The sequence below is a fragment of the Genypterus blacodes genome, unplaced genomic scaffold (genome assembly GCF_046128005.1).
Source record: "Genypterus blacodes isolate CSIRO-AG114 ecotype Tasmania unplaced genomic scaffold, CSIRO-AGI_Gbla_v1 ptg000342l_1, whole genome shotgun sequence".
NCBI lineage: Eukaryota > Metazoa > Chordata > Actinopteri > Ophidiiformes > Ophidiidae > Genypterus > Genypterus blacodes.
The window spans coordinates 43,142-58,518 of NW_027467127.1; the positions used below are offsets into that span (position 1 = coordinate 43,142).

General features: G+C 45.1%; 3 protein-coding genes and 1 pseudogene across 3 annotated transcripts; all 4 read left to right on the top strand.

The window, feature by feature from the left end:
* Positions 1–1,029: 1,029 nt before the first annotated feature.
* Positions 1,030–3,067, top strand: LOC142988710 (general transcription factor II-I repeat domain-containing protein 2B-like; annotated as a pseudogene).
* A 928-nt stretch (positions 3,068–3,995) lies between these two features.
* LOC142988686 (tripartite motif-containing protein 16-like) lies at positions 3,996–6,232 on the top strand. Its single transcript, XM_076137924.1, has 2 exons — positions 3,996–5,380; positions 5,522–6,232. The coding sequence occupies exons 1-2, from the start codon at positions 4,033–4,035 to the stop codon at positions 5,701–5,703; spliced, it is 1,530 nt and encodes a 509-aa protein (XP_075994039.1). The 5' UTR covers positions 3,996–4,032; the 3' UTR covers positions 5,704–6,232.
* Positions 6,233–8,737: 2,505 nt separating this feature from the next.
* Positions 8,738–10,801, top strand: LOC142988687 (tripartite motif-containing protein 16-like). Its single transcript, XM_076137925.1, has one exon. The coding sequence runs from the start codon at positions 8,806–8,808 to the stop codon at positions 10,474–10,476; it is 1,671 nt and encodes a 556-aa protein (XP_075994040.1). The 5' UTR covers positions 8,738–8,805; the 3' UTR covers positions 10,477–10,801.
* Positions 10,802–12,276: 1,475 nt separating this feature from the next.
* On the top strand, positions 12,277–14,957 carry LOC142988683 (tripartite motif-containing protein 16-like). The gene has a single exon (XM_076137920.1). The coding sequence runs from the start codon at positions 12,753–12,755 to the stop codon at positions 14,427–14,429; it is 1,677 nt and encodes a 558-aa protein (XP_075994035.1). The 5' UTR covers positions 12,277–12,752; the 3' UTR covers positions 14,430–14,957.
* Positions 14,958–15,377: the final 420 nt, after the last annotated feature.

Genomic DNA, 15,377 nt, shown 5'->3' on the forward strand with positions numbered 1-15,377 from the left:
TCTGAATCTGAACTAACCTGAAAGCTTTTGTTCTTGATGTGGGCCCTAAACGTCTGTAAGCTGTTGACATCAACATGCAGCACATTGGGTTGAATCACACGTCAGACACACAACAGAACAATCACGCCGTCCTGACCAATCAGAAGGGAGCAAACACCTCTCTGGTGGGGGTCTGAGAGGGAGGAAGAGGAACTGAGACGCTCATTTCTACTTTGACATAAACTTTGATTTTCATTGACACAACCTGCATTATTATTTTATGTTTTCATCCATAGAGGGGATCTCTCTCACACACACACACAGACAAACAAACGCACACACACACGCGCGCGCACACACACACACACACACACACGCACACACACACCTCAACTGTGCCTAAATCTTTATTTTTTAGTAGGCTACTTTTTTTACCCTGTGCGACCCGCGTGAGGGTGAGGTCAATCAGAACATGAACGAAAAAATAATATATAACATAATTTATGCCGTTCATGCTGTACAGTTGTGCCGCTTTTATTTTGAAAACCGTGCCGTTTCTCTTCATTTACGTGTCGCAGGTGTGTATTATACATCTATGGACTTGCGTGCGTGAACAGACACAAGTGATGCTGGCCAGCTAAGCCCTCAAAGTGTCAGCTCACGGCATAAAAAAGAAAAGTTGATACCGTTTTCAACAAGACATGGACTGATAAATATTTATTTATAGAAGTCAAAAGTAAAGCGGTGTGCTTAGTTTGTGGTACACAGGTGGCTGTGTTCTAAGATTACAATTTGAATCGCCACTACGTCACCAATCACCAGGAGAAATACAAGAATGTGTCTGATGAAGAGCGCGCGAGGGAGTCCAATGCTTTGCTAGCTTAACTGCGAAACCAACAAGGATTTTTTTTTTTTCACAAAACTTTGCTCACACAGAGAAGCGGCTGTCTAGACAAGTTATGTCATATCCCACAAAATCACCAGAAAAAGTAAGCCGTTTCCTGACGGAGAGTTTATCAAGGAGTGTTTGCTGGACTCTGCGGCACTAATATGTTTGGTAGGGTGGCCAGACGTCCGGATTTAGGCCGGACAGTCCGGCTTTCCAATGCCCTGTCCGGCGTCCGGCGCAGCATCAAGCCGTATTTGTCCTCCTTTTTTAGGCACTACCCACACAGCAAAAAGACTCCACGGATTCGCCGCGGAGGTATCGCGCCTTCGAAGCGGACACGCGAAAGGGACCCGTATCGGCGTCCACTTGCCCGCAATGTCGGATCCGCTGATTGGCTAAGAGCGCTGTCAGATAAATATCCGCTATATCATTGGTTAAAAACGTAAACAAGGCTCCGCAAGTGTGTGTCAGTTTCACTTATTACTGCACAGAGGTGTACAAGAAGTTCATTGGAAACAAAAAAAACTCTTGGATGCAGCCAGGAAAGAACAGAAGTATTGCAGATAGACAATCAACTATTTTGGTAAGTACACTAGTCTTATGATTTCACTGAGGGGCTACATGAAATATTCATATTTATTGGGTTGAAAACAAAACAGATTTGGAAGCCATGATGACAGGTGCTGTTGTCTCCTGAGCTGCTACATGTGAAGAGACCCAAATACTGACACACACATACACAAACACACACACACACACACACACACACACACACACACACACACACATACATACAGATGAAGACACTGAAGACAAGTCCCCAAATGACTGAAGCACTTTAGAAATGCTATACTTTTTGAGCAGTTGAATGTAAATGTTGTTTTCTTTACAATCTCCTTTGTTGTTAACATAAAAGGTTATTTATGCTTTTCAAAAAAGTTGAGTCCAGTTGAGTGAGTCAACACATGTTATGTTTTGTGGCACAAAAGATTCATCTCAGTCAGCAGTTTTTGAACACCAAAATGTATTGAACAAATTGAAATACTGTGAACAAACTTTTGGACTTTTCATTAATATTTTTTCCTATTCAGCTACACAAACATCTTCAAACCACACACAATTGTATTGTAAATGAGAGTATACCAGAGTCCTATGTACACCATGGTAATTTATTGATATGCCGCATAATGTCCTCCTTTTTGGTGTTATGGAAATGGTCACCCTAATGTTTGGACAAGTTGGGACTCAAATGGGAAAAGCTGGCTGGTGTGACAACGGATGGTTGTTCAGATGTGACGGGGGAAAATGTTGGACTTTTGAAGAGACTGCAAGATAAAGTGACAGAAATGAACCCTGGGCAGAAATGGACATGTTTGCATTGTATTACACAGCAGGAGGTTTTGTGTAAGTCAGTGTTAAAAATGAACCATGTTGTTGATGTTGTCACTAAAATAGTTCACTTCATCAGGGCAAGAGTGAATGAATCACAGACAGCTTGTTGCACTTTTGGAGGAGAATGAGACTGAACATGGTGACATAAGATACCACACAGCTGTCAGGTGGCTCAGCCTGGGCAAAGTGCTGAAAAACGTCTGGGACCTGAGAGAGGAGATTCAGGAGTTCTGTGTGAAGAAAGGAAATGACGTCCCACAGCTTTCAGACACAGATTGTCTGGCAGACCTTGGTTTTGCTGTCGATGTTGTGACTGCACTAATGAATGAACTCAATGTCAAACTGCAGTGCAAGGGCCTTTTTGTGCATGAAATGTACAGCGCAGTGAAGGCTTTTATGAGAAAGTTGCAGCTTCTCTCAAGCCAAACGAAGGACAGCATTCTCACCCACTTGCCAACACTGAAGGAAGTGGCACCATCAGCTGATCACCTCCACAGGTACTCAGCAATGTTAGCAGCACTGCATGGTGAGTTTTCAAGGCCATTTCAAGACTTTCAAACAGTTGAGAGTGAAATGCACATGGTTTCCTCTCCCTTCACCTGCAGAGTGGATAATGCACCCAGTGATGTTCAGATGGAACTCATTGACCTGCAGTCTGACACACTTCTGGCAGAGCACTTGAAGTCCGTCTCACTGTTGGACTTGTACTCTTCTCTCAAAGAGGAGAAGGTTCCACACCTGAGGAGGCACGCTCAGAAGATTCTAGTCCTCTTTGGATCTACCTACGTACGGGAACATTCTCATTGATAAAGTTCAACCAATCCAGATACAGATCCTCTATCACTGATGATCCCCTCTCAGCTGGCCTTCACATATCCGCCTCACACATTCAGCCACATTTCAATGCACTTGTTCAAGCCCAAGCCAGACTGGATTTCTCTCACTGAACTGAAGTCAAATGAACTGAAAAAGAACATGTATTGCTTTTTGTATAAAGTTCATTAATTGCATTCCTTTAACAAACTGCAAAGCACCTTTACAGTGTTTGTGAAAGTGAACTAGTTACAAATAAAGTAGTTGTAGATGGCACTTAACTAACAAACACACACACACAGTGCTCTCATGAAAAGGTTGCCAATCACTGCTTCAGCTCCACACAGAAACCCACAAGTACACAAATACAAACCATAGTGTGTTCAGCATGAACGACACACACACATGCTGTACATACATGTAGCTGCATGCACACACGCCCTGGCTCACACACCACTCTGTCACTCTGACTTGTTCCTCTCCCATAATGCATCACAAAGATCGTCCCTGTAGTTTACTAAACACTCACAGTATCTCCACACTCCTTCTCTCCTGTGTGTGTGTGTGTCGGTTTGACGACAGCTTGACTCAAAATGTTGAATGGACTGAGATGAAGCTCTGTAGAAGGGTGGAGCACAGAAGAAGAAGCCTTTAGAGTTTGGTGCTGGTCTGGATCCAGCGGGGAAATATAAGAGTTTATTTAAGTTAATTAATGGAATAGGAGCAGTTTGCTCTGGATCCACTGGCTCCGCTCTGTTCTGCTCTGCTCTGCTCTGCTCTGCTGTGTTTTGCATGTTGGTCAAACTCCTCCTCCCTGAACACAGCAGCTCCTCCCTGTGCTCTGACTTCCTTCTTCACCTCAAAGGTTTGTCACTTTAAGAGAGGGTGGAGCCAACAAGTGCTGAAGATTTCTTTTGTGCGGAAGTGAAACTCAGCTGCTCCCTGAACTGAGAGGTGAAATGGCACAGCAAGGAATTCAGCTGGATCAAGAAACCTTCTGCTGTTCGATCTGTCTGGATCTGCTGAAGGAGCCGGTGACTATTCCCTGTGGACACAGCTACTGCAGGAGATGTATTAACAACTACTGGGAGGAAGAGGAGGAGGAGGAGAAAATCCCCAGCTGCCCTCAGTGCAGACAGACCTTCACACCGAGGCCTGTCCTGGTGAGGAACACCATGTTAGCAGATTTAGTGGCGCAGCTAAAGAAGACAGAACTCCAAGCTGCTCCTGCCGATCACTGCTATGCTGGACCTGCAGATGTTGGTTGTGATTTCTGCACTGGGAGAAAACCGAAAGCCATCAAGTCCTGTCTGCAGTGTCTGGCCTCTTACTGTGAGCAACACCTCCAGCCTCACTATGACTCAGCAACATTTAAGAAACACAAGCTGGTGGAGCCATCCAACAAGCTTCAGGAGAACATCTGCTCTCTTCATGATGAGGTGATGAAGATGTTCTGCCGCACTGATCAGCAGTGTATCTGTTATCTCTGCTCTGTGGATGAACATAAAGGTCACCACACAGTCTCAGCTGCAGCAGAGAGGAAGGAGAGGCAGAGAGAGCTCGGGGAGAGTCGACAACAAGTCCAGCAGAGAATCCAGGACAGACAGAAAGACGCGAAGGTGCTTCAGCAGGAGGTGAAGGACATCAATCAGTCTGCTGATAAAGCAGTGAGGGACAGTGAGGAGATCTTCAGCCAGCTGATCCGTGTCATGGAGAAAAGAAGCTCTGATGTGAAGCAGCAGATCAGATCCCAGCAGAAAACTGAAGTGAGTGGAGCTGAAGAGCTTCAGGAGAAGCTGGAGCAGGAGATCACTGAGCTGAGGAGGAAAGACGCTGAGCTGCAGCAGCTGTCACACACAGAGGATCACATCCAGTTTCTACACAATTACCCCTCACTGCCACATCTCAGTGAGTCTACACACTCAGCCAGCATCAATATCCGTCCTCTGAGTCACTTTGAGGAGGTGACGGCGGCTGTGTCAAAGGTCAGAGATCAACTACAGAACATGCTGAGTGAGGGATGGACCAAGATCTCACTGACACTGACTGATCTGGATGTTTCACTGTCACCAGCAGAGCCCAAGACCAGAGCTGGATTCTTAAGATATTCACAGGAAATCACAATGGATCCAAACACAGTGAGCACAAATCTGTTATTATCTGAGGGGAACAGAAAAGTAACATGGATGAAGAAACCTCAGTCATATTCTGCTCATCCAGACAGATTCACTGACTGTGCTCAGGTCCTGAGTACAGAGAGTCTGACTGGACGTTGTTACTGGGAGGTGGAGAGGAGCGGAGGAGGAGGTATAGTAGCAGTGACATACAAGGATATTAAAAGAGGAGGGGGTGAAAGTCTATTTGGATACAATGAAAAGTCTTGGTCATTAGAACATTACATCACCAGTTGTTCTTTCACACATAACAGTATCAACACTCCTCTCTCAGTCTCTCTCTCCTCCAGAGTAGGAGTGTACCTGGATCAGCCTGCAGGTCTTCTGTCCTTCTACAGCGTCTCTGACACCATGACTCTCCTCCACAGAGTCCAGACCACATTCACTCAGCCGCTCTATGCTGGAATTTGGCTTTGGAAGGAAGGAGACAACGCCACCTTGTGTAAACTTAAGTAGCCTAAATATGCAAAAGCACATCAGAGCAGATTTCAGTCTTAAATGCCTGATTTGTTGCCCCTTTAGTGTTTCTGAGTGTTTTGGTTTCTGTCGATGGTTTTTTCTTTGTCATTGATTTGCTACAGGAAGTGGTTGCTAGGTGATAGTAGAATATGCATTTGATAGCAATGAGAACATGACATGATGATGTATGATTATGAGTATGATGATTTGCTTTGCCAACATTAGAAAGCCTGACTTTTGATAGCTGAATGTGATTTTGCTTCCTGTGATTGATGATGTGATGGAAACACAGAACACAAGTGTGAGACACTGATATCTGGATCAATATTCCAGTAAAGAATGTAGTTTGGATTATTCAGAAGCATGGTGAGAGAACTGAACCACCGTGTGACAGTGACAGTCAATACTCTCCCTGCAGTTGTAGTGACTGAACACTTATCACAGAGGGTTTCAAAGCTCAAAGCCTCAGGTTCAGAATCATTTGTAGCTTTTGCCATCAATGAATCTCATGTTGATTGATAAACGGGCCTTCCTAAGAAAAACTTCCCAATGTGATGACTTTACCATCTTTAACTCATTGAAATGATGTGAAATAATAAAATGTGGATGTGATGCTCTGTTAAAGACAACGTGTCCTTGTGTCCTCTTCTCTTCTTGTGTAATAGCAGTGAGTGTGTGTTGGACTCTGTCAGTAGAAACACTCTTAGTTCTGAATCTGAACTAACCTGAAAGCTTTTGTTCTTGATGTGGGCCCTTAACGTCTGTAAGCTGTTGACATCAACATGCAGCACATTGGGTTGAAACACGTCAGACACACAACAACGTCCTGACCAATCAGAAGGGAGCAAACACCTCTCTGGTGGGGGTCTGAGAGGGAGGAAGAGGAACTGAGACGCTCATTTGTACTTTCACATAAACTTTGATTTTAATTTACACAACCTGCATTATTTTATGAGGACACACACACACACACACACACACACACACACACACACCTCAACAGTGCCTAAATCTTTATTTTTCAGTAAGCTACATTTTTTTTCTCCAAATTAGACAGTTTTACATCATGACACAAGAGTAACTTAAATTATCTATAGCCGACATGTACGCTTGATTCCAGTCTCTGTGGAAGAATAGACCCAAAAAAAGAACAACAAAGAAAAAAGCCCTCTTGTGAACACAACCTCCGTTCCACGTTTGTTAAAGGTGTCGTTAGCCAAAATATCTGTCCCAACCCCAAACACGGAGCCATCGATTGTCCACAGCCATTAGCGTAGCATGGTAGAGAGTTGAGTTAGACCACAGTGAGTTGATAAAGAGTCTTGTTCCAGTCAGTTGCTGTGCATTTGTTATAGTATCGTTGCTGGAAAACACAAAGGTAAAACAAACCACTAGGGGCTCTATCTGAACATGAAGATGCAACCTTGGGGGGCCCGGGGAGAGGCAGGGGAGCCGGGGGGGGAGTCGTTGTAGATGGCACTGTAAAAACCAGAGAACTGGAAGGAGGAGGCGGAGCTAGGCAGGCGACACGGGCTGATAAGTGTGAGCTCCTTCCAACCATGGCAAGCGTTCAAATTAGCGCCACAAGAAAAACAGGAGAAGCGTTGTGGGGGGGAGGGACTTGCAACCGCCTTCCCGCCAAACGCAAGAATCCCATCGCATCCAGCAACGTCCTGTAGCGCCTCAGGCCATCTTACAAAACGACCATATGTGCATTGGTTTGGACTTGGGTCCAGTTGAGTCCAGTTGGTTCGTTTGTTACACATTCAGAGTTCGTGAACACACACACTGCGGAAGCTCAATCTGCAAGTTCACCCCTCCCCACACACACACATACACAGACACAAATCCTTTCCGACAGTCAGCGGCGTCACAAAGTCTCTCCAGATGAAAAGTCTTTGATGGACTCAAAACTCAGTTCAGTTTCAAGGAAAATCACAAAGGAAAACAAGAAAAACTCAAAGCCAGAGATGGCAAACGCTCGGCTATATACAAGTCAAACCGCCCGGTCTGACTGAAGTCATCACAGCTGCTGCCGCTGTCAACATGTGATCAAAACGCTTTAAAAGAAGTCACACACGGTGCTGTGTTAATCTCTGTGCCACGCTGCGATGGATGTGTGTGTGTGTGTGTGTGTGTGTGTGTGTGTGTGTGTGTGTGTGTGTGTGTGTGTGTGTGTGAGTCTGAACACTGCCGTCTGCATGTCTGACCCCAAGCCTGTCACACAAAAGAAAACAGCGAAAAAGAAAGAAAAGGTTTGTACAGTTTTCTCTCAGACGAACATCTTCATTGTACAAAGTGATCACATCCTGAGCGCACGGCTGACAGGCAGGTGGGAAACTTCAGAATCAAAACCCCCAGACTGATCTTTAGGAGCCATGGGCCAGGGCGCCGTCCCCCACCTGGAGCCGCCGGGCGTTACGTGCTGCAGGGGCGTTTCCGTGCGTCTGCGCTTCACCCTGGTTTGATTCTAAAGATTCCCATCTGGAATTGCGACGCGCCCACCAGGTGTCGCTCTTTAGCGCCAGTTAAAGACAGACGGGTGTCGTCCGTCCATGGTGCTGATATAATCCTGTTATTAAATATTGGCTTGCTGTGTGGAGCCGAGTGTGTGTGAGAATCAAAACACAAAACAAATCTGCCTCAGTGTAAACTTCATTTCTCATTTTGAACTTTGGTTCATTCACCAGTTTGATCTCTAATGAAGTCCATTCTGTTGGAATTTAAAGATCTTTGTTGTTGAAAAGTCTGCATTGACAGTCAGATTATGAAATTGGCGATACTTCATTTACGCATTTCACTTGTTTTGAAAATGCTGCTCTCACTGCACTCATGACCCGGTTGCCTGTCAATCGCTGCTTCAGCTCCACACAGAAACCCACAAGTACACAAATACAATCTCTCTGCTCTGCTCTGCTCTGCTGTGTTTTTCATGTTGGTCAAATTCCTCCTCCCTGAACACAGCAGCTCCTCCCCGTGCTCTGACTTCCTTCTTCCCCTCAAAGGTTTGTCACTTTAAGAGAGGGTGGAACCAACAAGTGCTGAAGATTTCTTTTGTGCAGAAGTGAAACTCAGACGCTCACTGAACTGAGAGGTGAAATGGCGCAGCAAGGAATTCAGCTGGATCAAGAAACCTTCTGCTGTTCGATCTGTCTGGATCTGCTGAAGGAGCCGGTGACTATTCCCTGTGGACACAGCTACTGCAGGAGATGTATTAACAACCACTGGGATGAAAGGGAGGAGGAGGAGAAAATCCCCAGCTGCCCTCAGTGCAGACAGACCTTCACACCGAGGCCTGTCCTGGTGAGAAACACCATGTTAGCAGATTTAGTGGAGCAGCTGAAGAAGACAGAACTCCAAGCTCCTCCTGCTGATCACTGCTATGCTGGACCTGCAGATGTTGGTTGTGATTTCTGCACTGGGAGAAAACGGACAGCCATCAAGTCCTGTCTGCAGTGTCTGGTCTCTTACTGTGAGCAACACCTCCAGCCTCACTATGATGTACCTCCATTAAAGAAACACAAGCTGGTGGAGCCCTCCAACAAGCTTCAGGAGAACATCTGCTCTCTTCATGATGAGGTGATGAAGATCTTCTGCCGCACTGATCAGCAGTGTATCTGTTATCTCTGCTCTATGGATGAACATAAAGGTCACCACACAGTCTCAGCTGCAGCAGAGAGGAAGGAGAGGCAGAGAGAGCTTGGGGAGAGTCGACAACAAGTCCAGCAGAGAATCCAGGACAGACAGAAAGTCGTGAAGGTGCTTCAGCAGGAGGTGAAGGACATCAATCAGTCTGCTGATAAAGCAGTGAGGGACAGTGAGGAGATCTTCAGCCAGCTGATCCTTCTCATGGAGAAAAGAAGCTCTGATGTGAAGCAGCAGATCAGATCCCAGGAGAAAACTGAAGTGAGTGGAGCTGAAGAGCTTCAGGAGAAGCTGGAGCAGGAGATCACTGAGCTGAGGAGGAAAGACGCTGAGCTGCAGCAGCTGTCACACACAGAGGATCACATCCAGTTTCTACACAATTACCCCTCACTGCCACATCTCAGTGAATCTACACACTCAGCCAGCATCAATATCCGTCCTCTGAGGCACTTTGAGGAGGTGACGGCGGCTGTGTCAAAGGTCAGAGATCAACTACAGAACATGCTGAGTGAGGGATGGACCAAGATCTCACTGACACTGACTGATCTGGATGTTTCACTGTCACCAGCAGAGCCCAAGACCAGAGCTGGATTCTTAAGATATTCACAGGAAATCACAATGGATCCAAACACAGCACACACACATCTGTTATTATCTGAGGGGAACAGAAAAGTAACATGGATGAATGAACCTCAGTCATATTCTGATCATCCAGACAGATTCACTGACAGGTCTCAGGTCCTGAGTACAGAGAGTCTGACTGGACGTTGTTACTGGGAGGTGGAGTGGAGCGGAGAAGGAGTTGTAGTAGCATTGACATACAAGGATATTAAAAGGGGAGGGCGTGAAAGTAGATTTGGAAACAATTTAAAGTCTTGGTCATTAGAACATTACATCCCCAGTTGTTCTTTCAGACATAACAGTATCAACACTCCTCTCTCAGTCTCTCCCTCCTCCAGAGTAGGAGTGTACCTGGATCAGCCTGCAGGTCTTCTGTCCTTCTACAGCGTCTCTGACACCATGACTCTCCTCCACAGAGTCCAGACCACATTCACTCAGCCGCTCTATGCTGGAATTTATCTTTGGGCTGTAGGAGACAACGCCACCTTGTGTAAACTTAAGTAGCCTAAATATGCAAAAGCACATCGGAGCAGATTTCAGCCTTAATTGCCTGATTTGTTGCCGCTTTAGTTTTTCTGAGTGTTTTGGTTTCTGTCAGTGGTTTTTTCTTTGTCATTGATTTGCTACAGGAAGTGGTTGCTAGGTGATTGTAGAATATGCATTTTATAGCAATGAGAACATGACATGATGATGTATGATTATGAGTATGATGATTTGCTTTGCCAACATTAGAAAGCCTGACTTTTGATAGCTGAATGTGATTTTGCTTCCTGTTCAATTCCATTGAAATGATGTGAAATAATAAAATCTGGATCTGATGCTCTATTAACCCTTATGCCCTCCTCAAATTTTCTAATGTTTGACACCCTTGTGGCAAAAAAAGCCACGCACATAAAAACTGCTGTAAAATCATCATACATCAATATTTTTTTTAACTTTTTTTCATAAATCTCTTAGGCAACTTCTTAGCTACTCAAAACTACCAAACATTCATTAATTTACAGGATTTTAACCTTTTAAATGCCTGTTCAACTACTTCAAGAATTTCATTATTTGTGACAAAAAAACACAAAAAGGTCATTTTTTTCCATAAACTAAATAGTAGGTGGATGGGGCTTTGGTGGTGATTAGAGTCTTGGATGTGTCAGAGATTACTTATAAAATTGATTTGATTGCATTAGTGTTTTTTATGTAGTATCAAATACTCACACTGGACACCCTCGAGGCAGAAATGGCACCATTGACTTCCATTGAAACCACATTTTCTAATCTCTCTTGCCATTCTTTTATAAAATCATGAATTCTCTAATGTCAGCATTTCTTTATGAAGAAAAGTGGTGATATTTGACATTTTTAGTGTTTTCCACAAAATTCAACCGTTTTCCAATTGTAGGCCGATGCATGAAATTCTTGTATTTTTGACACTTATTATGGATCCGTGTGACTACCAGGTGGCGTGTGTGGTGTGTGTGTGTGTGTGTGTGTCAGGTGCGTGTATGTGTGTGGACATGTATCTGTGAAGAGGAGCCTCCTGCCTATGCTATGCTAAAAAACAAAAGCAACTGCTAGTTTGTTTATGCACCTGGCTGCTTTCACAGCCAAAGATACACAGGTAGCTTTGCTGAGGGGTCATTTCATCAGTGAGCAGAAAAGGAGAAATACCTGGAGCAAAGACAAAGAGGCATTTCAGTGGGGAAGAGGCCAGAGTAATGATCATGCAGCCTATATCTACCAGTGAACTGTTCCACTCATCGGATGACACAAGCTTCAAGGGTGAGTCTGACACAGATTACTCGCTGGAGTTCTCCACTTCTGTGAGTGCCTCTGACCCTTCCTGTGAAAGTGGAGAGGACACAGAGGATCCTGCTACTAAGCTTTTGTTCTTGATGTGGGCCCTTAACGTCTGTAAGCTGTTGACATCAACATGCAGCACATTGGGTTGAATCACACGTCAGACACACAACAGAACAATCACGCCGTCCTGACCAATCAGAAGGGAGAAAACACCTCTCTGATATTTATTTACAGAAGTCAAGAGTAAAGCGGTGTGCTTAGTTTGTGGTACACAGGTCGCTGTGTTCAAAGATTACAACAAAGATTACACACAGAAACCCACAAGTACACAAATACAAACCATAGTGTGTTCAGCATGAACGACACACACACATGCTGTACATACATGTAGCTGCATGCACACACGCCCTGGCTCACACACCACTCTGTTACTCTGACTTGTTCCTCTCCAATAATGCATCACAGAGATCGTCCCTGTAGTTTACTAAACACACACAGTATCTCCACACGCCTTCTCTCCTGTGTGTGTGTGTGTGTGTGTGTGTGTGTGTGTGTGTGTGTGTGTGTGTGTGTGTGTGTGTGTGTGTGTGTGTCGGTTTGACGACAGCTTGACTCAAAATGTTGAATGGACTGAGATGAAGCTCTATAGAAGGGTGGAGCACAGAAGAAGAAGCCTTTAGAGTTTGGTGCTGGTCTGGATCCAGGGGGGAAATGTAAGAATTTATTTAATCAAAGTTAATTAATGGAATAGGAGCAGTTTGCTCTGGATCCACTGGCTCCGCTCTGCTCTGCTCAGCTCTGCTCTGCTCTGTGTTTTGCATGTTGGTCAAATTCCTCCTCCCTGAACACAGCAGCTCCTCCCCGTGCTCTGACTTCCTTCTTCACCTCAAAGGTTTGTCACTTTAGGAGAGGGTGGGACCAACAAGTGCTGAAGATTTCTTTTGTGCGGAAGTGAAACTCAGCTGCTCACTGAACTGAGAGGTGAAATGGCGCAGCAAGGAATTCAGCTGGATCAAGAAACCTTGTGCTGTTCGATCTGTCTGGATCTGCTGAAGGAGCCGGTGACTATTCCCTGTGGACACAGCTACTGCAGGAGATGTATTAACAACTACTGGGATGAAGAGGAGAAGGAGGAGAAAATCCCCAGCTGCCCTCAGTGCAGACAGACCTTCACACCGAGGCCTGTCCTGGTGAAAAGCACCATGTTAGCAGATTTAGTGGAGCAGCTGAAGAAGACAGAACTCCAAGCTCCTCCTGCTGATCGCTGCTATGCTGGACCTGCAGATGTTGGTTGTGATTTCTGCACTGGGAGAAAACGGAAAGCCATCAAGTCCTGTCTGCAGTGTCTGGCCTCTTACTGTGAGCAACACCTCCAGCCTCACTATGATGTAGCTCCATTAAAGAAACACAAGCTGGTGGAGCCCTCCAACAAGCTTCAGGAGAACATCTGCTCTCTTCATGATGAGGTGATGAAGATGTTCTGCCGCACTGATCAGCAGTGTATCTGTTATCTCTGCTCTGTGGATGAACATAAAGGTCACCACACAGTCTCAGCTGCAGCAGAGAGGAAGGAGAGGCAGAGAGAGCTCGGGGAGAGTCGACAACAAGTCCAGCAGAGAATCCAGGACAGACAGAAAGACGTGAAGGTGCTTCAGCAGGAGGTGAAGGACATCAATCAGTCTGCTGATAAAGCAGTGAGGGACAGTGAGGAGATCTTCAGCCAGCTGATCCGTCTGATGGAGAAAAGAAGCTCTGATGTGAAGCAGCAGATCAGATCCCAGCAGAAAACTGAAGTGAGTGGAGCTGAAGAGCTTCAGGAGAAGCTGGAGCAGGAGATCACTGAGCTGAGGAGGAAAGACGCTGAGCTGCAGCAGCTGTCACACACCGAGGATCACATCCAGTTTCTACACAATTACCTCTCACTGCCACATCTCAGTGAATCTACACACTCAGCCAGCATCAATATCCGTCCTCTGAGGCACTTTGAGGAGGTGACGGCGGCTGTGTCAAAGGTCAGAGATCAACTACAGAACATGCTGAGTGAGGGATGGACCAAGATCTCACTGACACTGACTGATCTGGATGTTTCACTGTCACCAGCAGAGCCCAAGACCAGAGCTGGATTCTTAAGATATTCACTGGAAATCACAATGGATCCAAACACAGCATACACACAGCTGTTATTATCTGAGGGGAACAGAAAAGTAACATGGATGAAGAAACCTCAGTCATATTCTGCTCATCCAGACAGATTCACTGACAGGTCTCAGGTCCAGAGTACAGAGAGTCTGACTGGACGTTGTTACTGGGAGGTGGAGTGGAGAGGGAGAGGAGGTATAGTAGCAGTGACATACAAGGATATTAAAAGAGGAGGGGGTGAAAGTCTATTTGGAAACAATGAAAAGTCTTGGTCATTATATCATAACAACAACAGTTGTTTTTTCAGACATAACAGTATCAACACTCCTTTCTCAGTCCCCTCTCCCTCCTCCAGAGTAGGAGTGTACCTGGATCAGCCTGCAGGTCTTCTGTCCTTCTACAGCGTCTCTGACACCATGACTCTCCTCCACAGAGTCCAGACCACATTCACTCAGCCGCTCTATGCTGGAATTTGGCTTTATCCTTCTGTAGGAGACAACGCCACCTTGTGTAAACTTAAGTAGCCTAAATATGCAAAAGCACAATGGAGCAGATTTCAGTCTTAAATGCCTGATTTGTTGCCCCTTTAGTTTTTCTGAGTGTTTTGGTTTCTGTCGATGGTTTTTTCTTTGTCATTGATTTGCTACAGGAAGTGGTTGCTAGGTGATAGTAGAATATGCATTTTATAGCAATGAGAACATGACATGATGATGTATGATTATGAGTATGATGATTTGCTTTGCCAACATTAGAAAGCCTGACTTTTGATAGCTGAATGTGATTTTGCTTCCTGTGATTGATGATGTGATGGAAACACAGAACACAAGTGTGAGACACTGATATCTGGATCAATATTCCAGTAAAGAATGTAGTTTGGATTATTCAGAAGCATGGTGAGAGAACTGAACCACCGTGTGACAGTGACAGTCAATACTCTCCCTGCAGTTGTAGTGACTGAACACTTATCACAGAGGGTTTGAAAGCTCAAAGCCTCAGGTTCAGAATCATTTGTAGCTTTTGCCATCAATGAATCTCATGTTGATTGATAAACGGGCCTTCCTAAGAAAAACTTCCCAATGTGATGACTTTACCATCTTTAACTCATTGAAATGATGTGAAATAATAAGATGTGGATGTGATGCTCTGTTAAAGACAACGTGTCCTTGTGTCCTCTTCTCTTCTTGTGTAATAGCAGTGAGTGTGTGTTGGACTCTGTCAGTAGAAACACTCTTAGTTCTGAATCTGAACTAACCTGAAAGCTTTTGTTCTTGATGTGGGCCCTTAACGTCTGTAAGCTGTTGACATCAACATGCAGCACATTGGGTTGAATCACACGTCAGACACACAACAGAACAATCACGCCGTCCTGACCAATCAGAAGGGAGCAAACACCTCCCTGGTGGGGGTCTGAGAGGGAGGAAGAGGAACTGAGACGCTCATTTCTACTTTCACATAAACTTTGATTTTAATTT

What these genes read in the sequence shown, in the direction of transcription:
- LOC142988686 (XM_076137924.1), top strand. Translation starts at nt 4,033, where the DNA reads ATGGCACAGCAAGGAATTCAGCTGGATCAAGAAACCTTCTGCTGTTCG. An exon ending in GGAGAGGAGCGGAGGAGGAG is followed by an intron (nt 5,381 to 5,521) that starts GTATAGTAGCAG and finishes CTCCTCTCTCAG; the next exon opens with TCTCTCTCTCCTCCAGAGTA.
- LOC142988687 (XM_076137925.1), top strand. Translation starts at nt 8,806, where the DNA reads ATGGCGCAGCAAGGAATTCAGCTGGATCAAGAAACCTTCTGCTGTTCG.
- LOC142988683 (XM_076137920.1), top strand. Translation starts at nt 12,753, where the DNA reads ATGGCGCAGCAAGGAATTCAGCTGGATCAAGAAACCTTGTGCTGTTCG.